This window comes from Carcharodon carcharias, chromosome 34 (genome assembly GCF_017639515.1).
Source record: "Carcharodon carcharias isolate sCarCar2 chromosome 34, sCarCar2.pri, whole genome shotgun sequence".
NCBI classification, from domain to species: Eukaryota; Metazoa; Chordata; class Chondrichthyes; order Lamniformes; family Lamnidae; genus Carcharodon; species Carcharodon carcharias.
In genome coordinates, this window is record NC_054500.1 from 6,959,724 (window position 1) to 6,978,723 (window position 19,000).

Consider the following 19,000-nt stretch of genomic DNA (forward strand, 5'->3'; position numbering starts at 1 on the left):
GAACGTTTGGATTTAGAGCCTTACCACAGACATGAGCATCTGCCTCTATTCTGTGCTCTAGTGCAGTATCACTGGAACCAGCCAGAAGCTGTCGTCTTTCTCAGTGCTGTAGTGGGATTCTAGGCTCCATCCACTGCAAGTTGGGGAGGTTCAGTTTGTGTGCAGGTGTCTGGTTGTACAACCTCCAAACATTGTCTGCAAATGGTGATACTTACACAGTGCCGCTGGGGAATCCATGGGTCTTTGGGGTGTTTTTGCCTCATCTCCCCTCCTCCTGCTCCCCACCTTGTCTCCCCTCCTCCTGCTCCCCACCTTGTCTTCCCTCCCCCTGTTCCTCACCCCGTCTCCCCTTGCCTCTGCTCACTTTGCCGGTCCACTTCTTGTATACCTGAGTATTAATCGTTTGTGTCCTGTGACAGACTGCCATTAACCGGGGCTACATGATTAATGGGAAACCATATTCAAGAAACTCCAAAGTGCTGAAGCCTGGGTCCCTTCCACCAATGAAGGGCAGGAGGATGAATTGGATCGACGCACCTGACGATGTTCTATTCATAGCGACAGATGAAACTCGGTAATTACCATTTGTACCCTATTTTACCAACAGCCAGTCAATAGCCGGCCTGCTCAGCTTAGTGAAGCACTCCTATTAGTACGACCTCCCTATTAATGTCGGGGTTTGAAGTGTGAGCTGTAATTTGCACTTGCTCCTCCTCCTCATTTAAAAAAAATTATTTCCTGGAGTGTGGGCGTCACTGGCAGAGCAGCCGCCTTGAACCCTCGACCTCCAACAGTGTTGCTCATTAGATGATTTAGTGGTAAATGTGTTTTTTTTTAAATTACTAGATCAATGTGATTCAACACAAATTAAGCTCATGCTGAAATCAGAAAATCAGATTCCAGGCTTAATGGAAGGTGTACTGCTGTACCGGAGACGGTGGCATAATGGTAATGTCACTGGGCTAGTAACCCAGTGGGTCTGGGCTACACAGCTTCAAATCCCACCACGGCAGCTGGTGGAATTTAAATTAATAAATCCGGAGTATAAAACCAGCCCCAGTAATTATTGTTGCTGTAAAAAGCCATCATTGTAAAATCATCCCTTTAGGGAAGGAAAGCTGCTTTACCCGGCCTACATGTGACTGCAGACACACAGCAATGTGTCTGACTCTTAGCTGCCCTCTCAAATGGCCTAGCAAGCCAGTTAGGGATGGGCAACAAATGCTGGCCTTACCAGTGACACCGACATCCCATGAAATAATTTTTTTTTTAAAAAAAGCATTGTTTTCTCTCTCCGTTGTAAAGAAGCACCATGTGGGTTTGGATTCAGACCTGCTGACAACACCAGTGGGTGGATAAAGACCACTATCTCTCTTCTCCTTAAAGCTGTTTGCCTCAACTACTCCTTGTGGTAACGAGTTCCACATTCCAAACCACACTGTGGATGAAGATGTTGCTCCTGAGTCCCCAGTTGAATTTATTAGTGACTTTCTTGCATTTAACGTCCCAATCCCCATTTTCCTCTCCCCACCCCACCCAAACCCCAAATGCATCACTTGGGTGGTCACGTCTTTGGTTGGGGTGAAGACTGTGTCTGTATTGTGATGCATGCAAGGTATCACAATTGTGTGGAACTGGCTGGATAGACCTTTGTTTATGCATTATTGTTCCTCCGTACCATTAAATCCCTTTAGTCCTCTACTCCGCTTTTGACTCCTGTTTCCCAAGCTGCCCTCATACCAAAATACATCAGCTCGCACTCAACTGCGCTGGATTTAATTTGTTATTTAAATGCGCATTCTGCAAGTTTATTAACAACTTTTGCCACCATCCTCAATATTAACTGTTTTCCCCCCAATTTGGTGTCACCTGCAAACTTTGGAAGGGTGCTTCCAATTGCCAAAGTGTTTATTTAAACGGGTGAACAACTGTGGTCCTGTGGAACATCACTTTCCACCTTCAGCCACTTGTACTGCTGTACAAACTCTGGTTCTGGCACAGTGAATGCGTGTGGTTTTGGGCACCCCATTATAGGAAGGGCATTAAAGCCATAGAGAGCATACAGCACAGATCTCACCAGAATGATGCAGGGATAGGAAATGACAGCTGTAAGGAGAAGCATGAGCACTGAGACCATTTCCACTGGGGCAGAGAAGGTTAAGCGATGTCATGACAGGTTTTAAAGTTAAGAGTTTTGAAAGAATACGTGGGGAATGACTTTGTACGGCTTGGAGATGAATGGTCAGCAATTTAGAATCGTTAGTGATAATGGTGCGTTTTTGGAATGAGGAATTCTTTTCCACAGGGAGTGGTTGAGGCAGAGACCATTGCATGTTTTAAAGGAAAGTGGATAACGGTTTGAAGTTGAGGTAAACACTTTGAGCTCTGGCCAGAGTATGTGAATGGGTGGCACTGGAAAAGAAAGAATATGTGAATGGGTGACAGGAAAAAGCAGAGGATAGGGCTATAAAAGCAGTTTGCACAGTCTTAATGTACATGCTTTATTCTGTCCCACATTGATGCAGTGCTCCCTGGATCCATGTGGACAATACTTTGCCATTACATCACATTGCTCAAGATCACCTATCAGTGCTCGTCACAACATCACAAAGAATAAACCTGTATTAGAAATGGAACAGAGAACACTGTAAAATGAGGCATGAGAAAAGAGTGGAGAAGCTCCAACAGCGAGACAGGTTGTCAAGGGGCCTCCTCGGGGAATACAGAATATTAAAAGGCATTGATATGGTCATGTTTAAAAGCTTGGACTTTACACCCTTGTTAGTGAGGAAGCTGTACTGCGGGCCACCCAGCAGGACTTAAAGACACACTGGGAAAGGATGTGAGGAAACAGAATAGCTTCTAGGTAGTTGACTTGAGGCAACAACTGGATTCTTTCCTCTCCGATCAAAACCCAACTGAAACTGCTACTTTGACTTGGAGAGCTTGTCAGTTGTGCCAAATGTAGTTTTATTTAGTGTCTTTTTTTTCTTGAAACTAGGAAAGTGCGTAAGATGCTGGGCCCAGTAGATATGAAACGAGCAGCGCGTCAGCCCTACAGACAGATTCTCATCCGACAAGGACGTGCATCTTCTGCATCGCAGCAGCCCAGGCAGCCCATGAATGAAGAACCAATAGTCATTGAGGATTAATGCAAAGTGGAGTTTTAATAAAGCGAGACTTGTAGTCCCTGTTATACTTGAACCTTCAGTACGCATGAAGTAGAGCTCCTGAACTAGACTCCAAATCAAGTGCTTGTCAGCCTCACGTTTAAGATCAAATTGAAGGATTATTATTTGAGTTAGATTTCCAGTTTCCTTCCAGAGTGGACAATAGCAGCGGACAGACAGTGGCCGGTGGCTACAGTTAAAGGCAGTTCTGACAGCCTCTTCCAGCCCCTTCTCGGTGGCTGCCACCTTTTGTCCCCGCAGGAAGCGGAGCTGCCTCGTGATGTTATTTGCGAACCTGAATGGCCTGTGGTTCTCTTTGTTCTTCGAACTATCCTCTTGCTCCAGTGTGTGCTGCTGGGGACCCCAGAACAATGTGGTCGTCTATGGCTTGGTAAAAGGTTTTTTTTTAAAGAAAAAGAAAAGTAAAGAAAAAGATTTTAAGAATTCCTTTTATTTTGAGAATTGTCTGTAATAGTTTAAGGAGGTGCCGTTTCTCCTCGGTTTAAGAAGCAAGTTTTGTTTTTATGAACTGGTTGGCGTGCAGTTAATGCAGTGCATTGTTTTTGCATGTTACACTGTATATTGTATCCTTGAACCCATTTAAAATGGTGCAGTTTTCCAATGGAACCGAAGAGGAAAAAAAACTTTCTTAAAAGACTTTTTTTCATGTATGACCTTGAATCTTTCCATCACTTGAGATTCGTTATTGCAAGTTTCACAGTGAATAATTATGTACAAAATATTTTTCCATGTTTCTGACTTGGGTTGTGTTTGAAGCACCCTGATTTTCACAGTGACATATATTCCTACTACGAGGTTCTATAGTTTAGTGTGCTGATATGTACATACACTGCTAATGTAGTTGGTAAGTTAGTGTTATTCAGTCATTCCATAGGATTCAGGGAGGGTCAGTGGATGTAAAGTTTTACTGATTCTATTTGTAACCGCTTAAGGACGTACAGTGCTCCCTGGGGCAACTTGGACTTGGTGTCCATCACAGAACAGTCAAATGAAGCTCATCCTTAGCCATATGAAAACAATAAAGCATCAACTGAAATCTCTCCAAGTTCCTTTCTTCTGCTCCAGCGTTTTATTTTGTCAACTGCTCTTGTGGCATCTTTGTGACAAGTGTGGCACCTTACCTTTTCGGCACCTGTGTGGAGTTCTTGCACCCTGCTCTTGTGCAGACTTCTCACACCCCCTCAATTCTGGAACTATCCCCATAGCTTAGAAAGTAACCCCACAATTCAAAAAAGGAGAGGGAGAAAACAGAACTATGGGCCAATTAGCCTAACATTAGCCAGTGGGATATTGCTAGAAGCTATTAGGGACATGACAAACACACACCATGTGATTGGGCAGAGTCAACACAATTTATGAATGGGAAGTTGTGTTTGGCAAACCTCTGGATTTTTTTTTTAGGATATAAGAAAGATAAAAGGGGACCGATATCCACTGAATTTGGATTGCAAAAAAGTGGTAAAATAAGCTCTGAGGAAGGAAGCAAAGAGGCTACAAAGGGACAAATATAAAAGCAAAATACAGCGGATGCTGGAAATATGAAATAAAAACAAAATGCTGGAAAAACTCAGCTGGTCTGACAGCATCTGTGGAGAGAGGAACAGAGTTAATGTTTCGAGTCCACACAACTTCCAGAGCTAAAGAGAAGTAAAAATGTGATGGAATTAACTCATTCTGCTTTCTTACCTTTATGCCACTATCAGCACCTTTTTGAGTCTTCACCACTACCATTAACATTCCCTTTGTCTTGTGTTCATGACATCTTTTGTCAATCTCTCCTTAGCCCCCACCTATCATTGACTTTCTACCCTGCTTTACCTCCACCCCCCCTTAAACGTATAAATTCCATTACTTTCTACTTCTCTATCTCTGAAGAAGAGTCATACAGACTCGCAACATTAACCCTGTTCCTCTCTCCACAGATGCTGTCAGACCTGCTGAGATTTTCCAGCATTTTCTGACTTCATTACAAAGGGACATAGACAGCTTAGATGAGTAGGCAAGAATGTGGCAAATGAAATATAATGTGGGAATGTGAGATGTTAACCACTTCGGAAGGGAAAATAGAAAAGCAGTATAATTTTTAGAAAGATGAGAGATAGTGAAATATTAATATCCGGAGGGACCTGGGCTTCCTTATACACAAGTCACATCAAGTGATTAAAGCACACGGTATGTTAACCTTTATCATAAAAATGATTGGAGTATGAGAGTAAAAAAAGTTACTGCAATTATATAGGGCTTTAGTCAGACCAGACCTGGAGCTCTGTGTACGGTTTTGATCTCCATACCTATGGAAGGATGAACTTGGCGTGCCATGAAGGTTCACTGGATTGATTCCTGGGATGTGAGGACTGTTTAGAGAGGAGAAATTGAGTAGACTAGGTCTATATTCCCTAGAATTTAGAAGGGTAAGAGATGATCTCATTGCAACTTAGATTCTGAGGGGACTTGGCCGGTAGATGCTGGGGAGATGTTTCCGCTGGCTAATCTGGTCCCAATCTCAGGATAAGGATAAGCCATTTAGGACTGAGATGAGGTTTTTCTCCACTCAAAGGATTGTAAATCTTTGAAATTTGCTCCCACAGTGCTGTAGAAGCTCAGTTATTGAGTATATTAAGAAAATAAAGGTCAATTGACTTTTTTTAATATGAATGGAATTAAGGGATACGGGGTTAGTGCAGGAAGGTGGAGTTGTGGCGGGTTTGAATGGCCGCCTGCTCACATTTCTTGTTCTTATACTGCCCCTACTTTCGCTTTGCCTCCACAAGTGGGTAATATCTTCTCCAAATCGACCCCATCGAACCGCTTTATAATTTTAAAAGACCTCAATTAGATTACTTCTCAGGTTTTTTCCTAAAGAGGAGCCCCAGCTTGTTCAGCCTTTCCTCAAAGCTATAAACCTGGTGTCATCCTAGTTTTTTTTCCGCAGCTTCCTCAGTGCCTTAATCTCCTTTTAGTAATAAGCAGTCCTGGACTGAACCCAGTACTCTTGCCCTGACACAGCTTTTTAAGTTTAGCATGATTTCCCTGCTTTTCAGAGGGGAGGGTAGCGTAGTGGTAACGTCACTGGACTAGTCATCCAGAGGCCCAGGCTCATGCTCTGTGGATTTGGGTTCAAATCCCACCACGGCAACTGATGGAATTTAAATTCAATGACTGTCCTCTGGAATTGAAAGCTAGTCTCAGTAACAGTTAGCATTAAACTATCATCGATTACCATAAAAACCCATCTGGTTCACTAATGCCCATTTAAGGACGGAAATCTGCTGTCTGGCCTACATGTGACTCCAGATCCACAGCAATGTGGTTGACTCTTAAAATACCTTCTGAAATGGCCTAGCAAGCCACTCAGCTCAAGGGATGGGTAACAAATGCTGGCCTTTGCCAGTGAGACCCACATCCCATCAAAGCCTCATTTTAAAAAATGATTCCTCGAAATGAACCCCAGTGCTTTGCAGCTTTGTTAACCCATATTGCTGCTTTTAATAATTTATGAATCAGCAATCCTAGATCCCTTTGCTCCTCCACCTTACCCCTCACCCCTTCCGACAAAGTGCATCCCTTTGGCAAATTGATTCAATATAGATTAATGTGTGTCATTTTTTTTCAGTCTGCAACTTTTGGCTTTTTATGTATATTATTAGTGACTACAGTTCAAAAGTACTTAATCGGCTGTAAAATACTTTGACACGCCATATAAATGCAGTTGACTTTTCCTGATGCCCAAGACCAAACCATTTATAGAAACGTGTATTTAATGGTGATGTACTGCATTCAGTGGATTTACAGAACTTGCTGCGATCCGTTGAATGTAAAAAAAAATGTACAAATGTCTTGATAGAGTTGAAGTCATAAATATGATTTCCAGTCAAGTTTTAATTAAATTTCAGCCTAAAAGGGTCTACATCATCTTTGAAAGGAACGTAGGAACAAGAGTCGGCCGTTTGTCTCCCCCTGAGCCTGCTTCGCCATTCAATAACATAATGGCTGATCCGGTTGTGGTCTCGGCTCTGTTTCCTATCTGCCTCCCATAACCTTCGACTCCCTTGCCGAACAAAAATTTGTCGAACCCTGCCTTAAATAAAGTCAAAGACCCAGCCTCCACTACTTTATGGAGAAGCGAATTCCATACAGCAATGACCCTTGTGGAGAAAAAGTTTCTCCTCATCCCCGTCTTAAAAGGGAGAAAACTCTGATCCCCCTGATTTTAGTCCCTCCCATGAGAGGAAACATCCTTTGAGTATCCACTCTAACAATTACCCTCAGGATCTTGTGTGTTTCAACAAGATCGCACCTCATTCTTATAAACTCCAATGGGTTATATATAACCCGTTCAACCTTTCTTCATAAGATTATTGATCTATGGCCAATTTTCAAACATTTTATTCATAAGGACAAGTTTTTCCAATTCCTGACATTCCTAATTTAAGTTACGACACCACAGGTACCTGTACAACTAAGAGGGCTCTAACAGTGAACAACATACGACCCTAGGCGATGAAATTCCGATTAAAATGGAAACCATCATTGATATCACTTCATGTCTCTTGTAACGTGTGGGGCTCAATCTTGTTAGGGAAAGACAGAATTTAGTTTTTATTTGTTTCACTTAAGATGAAAAGTATTGTTCCTTGGCCCTGTCTCATGCTCATAAAAGGAAATGCCTACAAATTAAATCCTGATTAAACCCCATTTTTTGTTAAATCATTTATCCACTTCCTGCTTATTTTATTAACTCTTGAAGAAGTTTTACTCTGGGATTCAGTCAGAGCAATGCAATAATAAGATAGCTGCAGTTGCTGCCACAGAGATCACAGCAGACCCTCCCGCACTCTACTGGGCTCCGATCTGTTTAGACCCCTAGATCAAAATGTGCTCTTCATTACCAAGCTTAACCCAATGTGGCACAATAAGGCTGAATTAACTTTTAAATCCCTTTAAAAATAAATCAAAATGACCAACATGTAGCAAGAGTACCTCGAGCCTTCCAAAAGTTTGGTGCACAATCTTAAGCAGAGCTTCATAAACACCTTGTGTTTAGCTGGATCGCCTACGAAATAGGGAAGTGTTGCAACTGTACAAGGCATTGGTGAGACCGCACCTGGAATACTGTGCACAGTTTTGGTCCCCTTACTTGAGGAAGGACGTAGTTGCATTGGAGGCGATTCAGAGTAAGTTCACTAGATTGATTCCAGAGATGTGGGGCTTGTCTTATGAGAGATTGAGCAGTTTAGGCCTATACTCGCTAGAGTTTAGCAGGATGAGAGGAGATCTAATTGAGGTATATAAGATGCTAAAGGGGATAGACAAAGTAGACATGGAGTGGATGTTTCCCCTTGTGGGGCATTCTAAAATGAGAGGCCATAGTTTTAGGCTAAGGGGTGGTAGATTTAAATCAGAGATGAGATGAGGAATTACTTTTCTCAAAGGGTCGTGAATCTGTGGAATTCACTACCTCAGAGTGCAGTGGATGCTGGGATGCTGAATAAATTTAAGAAGATAGACAAATTTTTAATTAGTAATGAGTTGAAAGGCTATGGGGAGAGGGCGGGAAATTGGAGTTGAGGCCAAAATGAGATCAGCCATGATCGTATTGAATGGCGGGGCAGGCTCGAGGGGCTGAATTCCCTACTCCTGCTCTTAGTTCTTATGTTCTTAACCACAATCCACATTCCCTGATACTTAACATAACTGCAGTCACTTTATTACACTCAACAGTCACTCATTAACTCTGACGCAACTTAAATTATTGATTTCCGGTTACAAATTATGGATTCAGTGTCAATTGTTGCGCAGCAACCTAGTCTCACTTGTTTCGGGAGTGTTCACACTCTTAACCAGTTTCTTGCTGCATTTACCAGTGGGTAAGCAGTGTTCCTAGTGTAATCATTGGAACAGACACCAAGTCAGTCATTCACAATTACTCCCAATTCAATCCAGACTCCAAAACGGAGGAGTCTGACCTTGAAACAACAGGTGTTGCAGACTGGAAAACCAGCCTCAACATAGAAACTCCACATGTGCATCTTAAGAGGCGGTCCATTAAAATACTGGTTCTGAAGTAGAAAAAAGACCCTCATGTTTCTGATTGATTCACCAGATGTGGATGGCACTGGCAAGGCCAACTTTTATTGCTCATTCCTAATTGTCCTTGAGAAGGTGCTGGTGAGCTGCTGCCTTGAACCACTGCAGTCCATCTGGTGTTAGGAAGGGAGTTCCAGGATTTTGGCCCAGTGATGCTGCGGGAACGGCAATGAGGAATGTAGTGGACCTAATCACTGGGGCTGGGCAGGTGGGCGGAGTGTGGAGCAGTGACTGGGTTTGAGGCAGTGGGGGATGGGGTCTGACTGCTGTTCATGAAATTGAGGAATGACTTTGAGGTCAGTGTAAAACTCTCATCATAATCTATAGGGGTCGGGAACCCTTGAAAATGATGCTTGAAGGAAGAGTTTGCACTTATTCTTTCAATTCAACATTTCACCTTTTGAAATTCTCATTTTCAAAGGTTAAATCGGGAGCAGCTAGAGACACATTCAGTGCTCCTTGGACCTTAGTTACTCTTTTTTTTCCCTTGAACTGTTGAATCAAATCACTTGAATTCTCAGCTGCTACTGCCATTAATAATCCCCATAGCATTTTACACCATCTCAAAACAAAATAAATTAATCTGCAATACCTAGCACTCGTGTCCCTTTGGAGGGGGTTAACTGCTGTGAAAGGCTTTTTTTTAATTATGGAAAGAGTCTGCAGGGAGCTCAAAACAGTGACGTTTATTAAGGATGGAACTAAACAGACGTAATTATAGATATAAATATTCCACCTCATAATCAAATCTTTATTATTTATTCTTATTGAAGTTTATATTGATTTATAGTATATGGTTTATATTGGCTAGTGATAGGCAAAGTCTTCTTATCTCATTAAAGCAATCCAGTTCGTTCACCACAAAGACCATTTTATCAGTGTTTCGTGGGTGACTATTCTGTCATAACCTTTTAAACTCAAGCAAGTTTCTCCTTCCGACATCTTGGGATAATCCTTATCCTTCCCTTTCATAGGTACATAAACTTGAGCTGGTGAGACGTTGATTAATAATCATTGTTAATAAATAAACCATAGCAAGCAGTACTGATAAAATCAACATCAATATCCTCCCGAGCTAAGGACTCATCAACTAGTTTACAAGTTATGTCCTCTTGACTACTTATGCAGTTGCTGATTCTGGTTGAATGTGTTCTAGGGGCATGGCCAATTGGGAAGAGAACAGGCCCTTTGTTACCCAATTGCTTTAATCTTCACTGTTAGTGAGACGTGGAGATATTGTGGCGCAGTGGTAGTGTCCCTACCTCTGGACTAGAAGCTCTGGGTTAAAGTCGCACTTAAGGACTCGGCCATGGAAGGTGTGTTCAATAACATAGCCTAACAGGTTGATTATCAGCCTGTAAATCCTTCCAAAACATCTGATTGCAAGCGGTAAGAGCGGGAGAGTTTCCTGGTCATCCAAACTGCAGAAGGCGATGGCAAACCACTGCAGTACTTTGCCAAGCATAATCATGGACCAATCCAATGGGAGTCCATGATTTGCCAACAGGGGTAGGAACCTGAAGTAAGACAGTAATTTTCCTCATTTTCAATATTTGTCACAACTAATAAATGAACATGTTCAAAGGAAATGACCAAAATAACCACTGTTTAGTTTTATCTTCCTATGATCTTTCTACTGGGTTTTGCTCGTTGCAATGTCTTGGAGATTATTCTTCAACTTCTGGAAACTCGAGGACAATCCTGGAGGGTTGTCAACTCGACATTAACATCTTGTGAGATTAATAAAAGTCTCCAAAGTGTGCTGTACCTTTATAGGGCTATCTACACTCCTGAGTGCAAAGCTCATACATAAGTGTGTTCTACCTGCATGTGCTTAGTGTGTAAGCATGTTCCTTTAATATACCATAGTTGCATTCTTCAACTCCAGTCCCCTACACACTCACGCATGTGTATTGATATCATTATCTGTGAACATTCTCCTCTCTAATTATTGACTGCATTTAATGCCCTTCACTTCCTTATCTTTCCTAGATAATTATTACACAAAACCCATAATTCCTTCATAGTTGCATCCAAATTCCAGACACTGTTATCAGTCCGCTAGAAAAATTCATGTGGTCCTGTGTGTTGGGGATTGATTTACAGGCCATTCCTTCCTGCAGGCCTATTATACGATAACGCATATTCGAACAGCTATTTTATGTTAATATATATCTAAACTCTACAAGGTTGAGTTTAATGGAATTTCTAAGCAAACCTTTATAGTTTTAAAAAAAACCTAATCGTTATCACATTGCTATTTGCTGTATTTCAGATCAAAATCTCAACTCCCCACCACCCCACCCCGAATTTGTTTCATTGCAGGTTTTGATTTTACTCTTATTTCTCTTTTTTTGCTTTAGGGCGGCAGTTGTTCATCATTCTGCCATTCACATCCGCTCTAGACACATGTTTTGTTTCTTTACTTGTCCCATTACCACTCTCTCTAGCCTTGCACCACCGTTCATTTTGTCATTTTATCTTTCCTGTCTTCCACCCTATCACAGACCTTCCCTTTTGTTCTTTTTCCCAACCCTCCCTCCTGTAAATCACCTTTTATTGCAGCATGACATCACTTGAAAGGAAATGTGTCATATGATCCACTTTTGGTTTCACTTTTGCTTTTCAGCAGAGCCCACACACATAGCTCTGCAACTCATGTCTTCAAGATTTATACCTCTATATATCTATTCTCATGTGCCTAGTCTCAATAAGTGAACCCACAACATGTTTACACAATCCCTTATGAGTAATTGGTGCCTTTATTTTATAAAATACAAAAAAAAACTCACATTTCAAACTTTTCCCAGTTTTGATGAAAGGTCACAGACCTGAAACATTAACTCTCTTTCTGGGTGCAGTTACAATGTTGGGGGTTTACTATAGGCTTCCCAATTGCCAGCGGGAGATTGAGGTACAGTTATGTAGGCAGATTTTGGAAAGATGTAAAAGCAATAGGGTTGTTGTGGTGGGTGATTTTAACTTTCCCTATATTAACTGGGAATCACTTAGTGCTAGGGGTTTGGATGATGCAGAATTTGTAATGTGCATCCAGGAGGGCTTCCTGAGACAATATGTATATAGTCCAACTAGGGAAGGGGCAATACTAGACCTGGTATTAGGGAATGAACCCGGCCAGGTGGTCGAAGTTTCAGTAGGGGAGCATTTCGGGAAAAGTGACCATAATTCAGTAAGTTTCAAGGTACTGGTGGATAAGGATAACAGGAGTCCTCGGGTTAAGGTGCTTAATTGTGGGAAGGCTAATTATAACAATATTAGGCAGGAACTGAGGAATCTAGACTGGAGGTGAATGTTTGCGGGCAAATCAACAACTGACATGTGGGGGGCTTTCAAACGTCAGTTGATAAGAATTCAGGACCGGCATCTTCCTGCTAGGATGAAGGATAAGTATGGCAAGTTTCAGGAACCTTGGATAACGAAGGATATTGTGAGATTAGTCAAAAAGAAAAGGGAAGCATTCATAAGGGCTAGAAGGCTGGGAACAGTTTTTTACGCAGAGGGTAGTGAGTGTCTGGAATTTGCTGCCAGAGGAGGTGGTGGAAGCAGGTACGATAGTGGTGTTTAAGAGGCAGCTTGACAAATACATGAATAGGATGGGAATAGAGGGATGCAGACCCTGGAAGTGCGAAATGTTTAGTTTGACAGGCAATATGATCGGCGCAGGCTTGGAGGGCCGAAGGGCCTGTTCCTGTGCTGTACTTTTCTTTGTTCTTGTTCTTGTTCTTTCTTCACGGATTCTTCTGGACCTGCTGAATATTCCCAGCATTTTCCATTTTATTTCAGATTTCCAACATCTGCATTATTTTGCTTTAGTATTGGTTGTAATATTGTCAGTTGGCACCACTCACTGCAGACAGTGCACTGTAATATTAAGCCCCACTGTTCCCTGAGCCACGCCAAATGCAAAAAAGTTTGACCAAACCACCAAATTGCCCCAATTCTGCTGAACGGTTTAATTTAGGTTATCAGAATACGAGCACCAGGTTTGTAAACTTAATAAGTAAATAACTGTTTATTGAACAAACTATCGCTAACCAGTGGCAAAAGAAAGAAATATGAATTGCTCATTTCTAACACTATAACTTAAACTCTACCCCCTTGTTAAATCCTTATACATACACACAAGACACATAAGACACACAAAAACATGGATTTTAAGGGTGGGATTAAACAGTTCAATAGCACCAATCCTGGGGTACAGGACTCGATGGGTTGATTTTGGTTGATGTCTTCCAAATTCCTTTCAGTTCTTGTTGATGACACGAGGTGGTCTTCACTTTCAGTATTTAGTTCACTGGTTGAGCACTTGCCTTTCAATGTCTCAAACCCTTTTGCCTCTTGACAGGGGTTTTCAGAGAGAAAATTAACAGCTAGCTATTATTGTGGAATTACTGGAATCTTCTACACACAGGTAAAAGAGGTTTTAGGTTTTGTTCCTTTCTGGTTAGGAGCTCTCACACAAGTCCTGGTAACCTGGTCAGGAGCCAATTAAAATGTTGTTGTCAGGCAGCTCCCTTAGTCCAGGACTCCTTTCTGGCACCATCCAGCCTTTCATGGCACACTCTGTTCCAGGATTGCAACATTGTATACATCCCACATCCTGTTCCAGTGGACATGTCTTTCAAACTGCAGCCATTGTAATTTTAATCCACAATCCAACAGAAAATAAAAAGATATGTTCCTTACAGAGTAAATCATTTTTTTAATTAAGAAAAACATTTTCCAATGTTGATTTATTTTGCATTGAAATGCAGAGTAAGATGTAATTATTGTTTATTCTTGGGCAACGTAATCATGTACTGTTCCTGTGCGAGTGATTGGCTGAGCTTCAGCTACAAAATGTGTTTTAATTTCTGCTAACCCTGTGTAAGTTTGTAAGTAAAGAGCAACAGCAATGAATGTTTATATGGTATCCATAATGTAGTAAAATGCCCCAAGACATTCTAATGCAGCGTCATCAAACTAAATTTAACACTGAGTCACATAAAGAGACACTGAGGGCAGTTTTAAGGACTGCCTGGAGAGAGGTAGAGAGGTGTGGAGATTTAAGGAGGGAATTCCAGAACTTGGGACCCAGACAGCTGAAGGCACAGCCATCAAGGTTCGAGCGATGAGTACTGGGGATATGCAAGAGGCTGGAATTGGAGAAACACAGAGCTCTCTGCCTCATAATTCGTACTGTGATTTTATAACCAGGGCGAAAGACTTGGTTAAAAGCAAAATACTGCGGATGCTGAAATCTGAAACAAAAACAAACATTGCTGGAAAAACTCAGCAGGTCTGACAGCCTCTGTGGAAAGAAAGTCAGAGTTAATGTTTCAAGTACGTATGGCTTTTCTTCAGAACTAAAGAGAAGCAAAAATGTGGTAAAATATATACTGTTTGGGTGGGGGGGGGAGGTGGTTGGGGGGGGGCAGGGGTGGGACAGGTGAAGCTGGACAGATGCCCAGTGATAGGGGGAGTCAAAGGAGAAATTGCAAAAGATGTCATAAACAAAAGGTCGAAAGGGTGGTGATACTGGCTAAAGGAGATGCTAATAGTGACATTGAGAGTAGAAACGCAGGATGAGCAAGTGACAGATGGCCCTAGTGGGGCTGGAGTTGGGGGAGGGGACGGTATGGGAGAAAAGATCAAAATAGGCCAAAAGGTGGGAATAAAACAATGAATGGAAATAAAATTTAAAAAATAATAATAGAAATAGATGGGGGAAAAATATATATAAAAACTTAACAATAAATATTGAAAAAAAGAGGATTAAAAAGGGGCGAAGATAGAAGAGACAGTTCATGGTCTGAAGTTGTTGAACTCAATATTCAGTCTGGAAGGCTGTAAAGTGCCTTGTCGGAAGATGAGGTGCTGTTCCTCCAGTTTGCGTTGAGATTCACTGGAACAATGCAGCAGGCTAAGGACGGACATGTGGGCATGAAAGCAGGGTGGAGTGTTGAAATGGTAAGTGACAGGGAGGTCTGGGTCATGCTTGCGGACAGTCCGAAGGTGTTCTGCAAAGCGGTCACCCAGTCTGCGTTTGGTCTCTCCAATGTAGAGGAAACCGCATTGGGAGCAGCAAGTGCAGTAGACTAAATTGAGGGAAGTGCAAGTGAAATGCTGCTTCACTTGAAATGAGTGTTTGGGCCCCTGGGCGGTGAGGAGGGGGGAAGTAAAGGGGCAGGTGTTGCACCTTCTGCAACTGCATGGGAAGGTGCCGCGGGAGGGGGTTGAGGCGTAGGGGATGATGGAAGAGTGGACCAGGGTGTCCCGGAGGGAACGGTCCCTATGGAATGCCGACGGGGGCGGGGTGAAGGGAAGGTGTGTTTGGTAGTGGCATCATGCTGGAGTTGGCAGAAAGACTTGGTCATAGTTTCAATGAATTGACGGGAGGCTGTACTGGTCTTAGTGACCAGAGCCCTCAGAATTTCAGTTCCAGTCAGAATAAGGAGCAGCACTTTCTTCCAAATTCACATATAAGCATTCTATCCCCAAAGATACAGCTGTTTCCATACTGCTTCCCACGCCCACTCCCACCCTTCTCCTCATTGCAGGGCAGCCACATTGATATTTGATGTTCTGGGTGTGCTCTGTGGACAGGGACCATCCCCTTCAAAACTAACGAAGGCCCGAGAGAAAGTTCCACAGTCGCTGGCACTTCCTGCGCCATTCAAACTCCCAGTGCGCGAATCAACGCGGTGTCTCATGAACATTCTGAGGTGAAGTTCATGGAATACAACAGCTTCACCTGCCATCTGAATGTTCGATGGCTGCCAGCCTTGTTCCTCAGCTCAACATAGTCCTTCCACCTGGCCATGGAGTTCAGAGTTCACCAGTAACATGCTGCTCAATCGAAGAACATAGAGAAGAACAAGGATAGAAGAGAGAGGAGCAGGAGTAGACCATTCGGCCCCTCGAGCCTGCTCCACCATTCAGTAAAGTCATGGCTGATCTGTTTGTGTTTTGAATTCCACATTCCTATCTAACCCCCGATAACCTTTGCCTAACAAGAATCAATCCACCTCTGCCTTAATAAGAGAATAAGAAGCAGGAACACGAGTAGACCAAGGAGAGAAGCAAAGGCTAAGAAGGGGAAAGATCCCCAGAATGTTGAGGGGGGGGCAACATCTAATCCTGAGTATGACATTTGTCAGAGGCTGTGGTAGATGCCATGACCTGACTGTCCAAAACAAATGGAGACTTACGATTATAAGGTCCTGTGACCAAAACGCTGGCAAATTTTAAATGCACATCATCAAATTCTGATGAAAGTTCACTGGCCTGAAACATTAACACTGTTTCTCTCCACAGATGCTGCCTGATCTGCTGAGTATTTCCAGCATTTTCTGCTTTTATTTAATCAAATTAGATTGTGACATTTTTACACAATCAAGTGTTTAAGTCTATAATGTATATAAGTATATAATGTATAATGATAAATCTGTAAACCCTGCTGCTGCACATTGAAGTGTTTTTTTTACTGTTGCCTCTGCTTTAATATTTATGCATTCAAAACAATAAAGCTTGGGAAACCTCAGCTCCAGGACATCACTGCAGGAGTTCCTCAGGGTAGTGTCCTCGGCCCAACCATCTTCAGCTGCTTCATCAATGACCTTCCTTCCATCATAAGGTCAGAAGTGGGAATGTTTGCTGATGATTGCACAATGTTCAGCACCATTCATGATTCCTCAGATACTGAAGCAGTCCATGTCCATGTGCAGCAAGACCTGGACAATATCCAGGCTTGGGCTGATAAGTGGCAAGTAACATTTGCGACACACAAGTGCCAGGCGATGACCATCTCCAGCAAAAGAGAATCTAACTATCTTCCCTTGATATTCAACAACATTACCATCTCTGAATCCCCAACTATCAACATCCTGGGGGTTACCATTGACCAGAAACTGAACTGGACCAGCCATATAAATACTGTGGCTACAAGAGCAGGTCAGAGGCTAGGAACCCTGCGGCGAGTAACTCACCTCCTGACTCCCAAAACCTGTCTACCATCTACAAGGCACAAGTCAGGAATGTGATGAATACTCCCCATACTGCTGGGTGAGTGCAGCTCCAACAACACTCAAAGAGCTTGATACCATCCCGGATAAAGCAGCCCACTTGACTGGCACCCCATCCACCACCTTCAACATTCACTCCCTCCACCACCAACGCACAGTGGCAGCAGTGTGTACCATCTACAAGATCCACTACAGCAGCTCACCAAGGCTCCTTCAACAGCACCTTCCAAACCCATGACCTCTACCATCTAGAAGGACAAGGACAGCAGATAGATGGGAACACCACCACCTGGAAGTTCCTCTCCAAGCCGCTCACCATCCTGACTTGGAAATATATCGGCCGTTCCTTTACTGTCGCTGGGTCAAAATCCTGGAACTCCCTCCCTAACAGCACTGTGGATGTACCTACACCACATCGGCTGCAGCAGTTCAAGAAGGCAGCTCACCACCACCTTCTCAAGGGCAATTAGGGATGGGCAATAAATGCTGACCTTCCAGTGAGGCTCACCTTCCAGGGGCAAATATAAAAAAAAGTTGAATCTGATGCAAATGACTTTTGTATGAAGTCAAATGGCCTGGCTGTTTAAGTATTAATTATTGAATATATCGATATAACTATAAAACTATATAACCACAACTGTATAACTATAACTATATATCTATTTAAATATAGGCCAGTTAGTCTAACATCTGTCTTAGGGAAAGTGCAAGAATCCATTATTAAGGAGGTTACAGCAAAATTGGATACAAAATTTACTCAGCGGCAGGAAACAAATGGTGATGGATATTTTGTGATTGGAAGGCTGTTTCCAGTGAGGTTCCGCAGGGCTCAGTACTAGCCCTCCTTTTTGTGGTATATATTAATGATTTGATGTAAATGTTGGGAGAGTGATCAAGAAGTTTGCAGATGACACAAAAATTGGATACGTGGTAGATAACGGGGAGGATTGCTGTAGACGACAGGAAGATATCAATGGACTGGTCAGGTGGGCAGAAAAATGGCAAATGGAATTCAACCCAGAGAAATGTCAGGTGATGCATTTGGGGAGGTCACACAAAGCAAAGGATTACACAATAAATGGGAGGATACAGAGGGGTGTAGAGGAAGTGAATGTCTTTGAGTGAATGTCCACAGATCCCTGAAGGTAATAGGACAGATGGATAAGGTGGTTAAGAAGGCATATGGAATCCTTTCCTTTATTAGCCGAGGCATAGAATATAAGAGCAGGAAGTTTATGCTGGAACTGTATAAACCATTAGGCTACAATTTGAGTACTGTGTGCAGTTCTGGCCACCTCATTACAGAAAGGATTTAATTGCACCAGAGAGATGTACAAAATTGTGAGGGGACTGGATAGAGTGGATGGGAAGGGCCTATTTATTTTAGCAGACAGGTCAGTGACTAGGGAGCATAGATGTAAAGTGATTGGTAGAAAGATTAGAGGGGAGATGAGGAAAGATCTTTTCACCCAGAGGGTTGTGGGGGTCTGGACCTCACTGCCTGAAAGGGTAGTAGAGGCAGAAACCCTCAACTCATTGAGAAGGTGTCTGGATCTGCACCTCAAGTGCCATAACCTGCAGGGCTACAGACCGACTGCTGGGAAGTGGGATTAGGCTGGATGGCTCGTTTTTTGGCTGGCGCAGACACAATGGGCCAAGTGGCCTCTTTCTTTGTCATAAGCTTCCTATGGTTTTTAC

The 19,000-nt window shown here is 42.7% G+C and overlaps 1 protein-coding gene across 5 annotated transcripts in view; it reads left to right on the top strand.

Annotated features, from left to right (window-relative positions):
• Nucleotides 1–4,236, top strand: part of LOC121272605 (metastasis-associated protein MTA1-like) — a 123,515-nt gene extending 119,279 nt beyond the window's left edge. For 4 of the 5 annotated variants that reach the window (XM_041179268.1, XM_041179269.1, XM_041179272.1 and 1 more), the window contains 2 exons: nt 420–574; nt 3,002–4,236. In XM_041179268.1, coding sequence (XP_041035202.1) covers nt 420–574; nt 3,002–3,152 — 306 coding nt within the window. In that variant the 3' untranslated portion in view covers nt 3,153–4,236. Of the gene's footprint in view, nt 1–419; nt 575–2,525; nt 2,969–3,001 lie in introns of those variants that run through there. The other variant, XM_041179270.1, reaches the window with a different exon arrangement.
• The last annotated feature ends 14,764 nt before the right edge of the window (nt 4,237–19,000 follow it).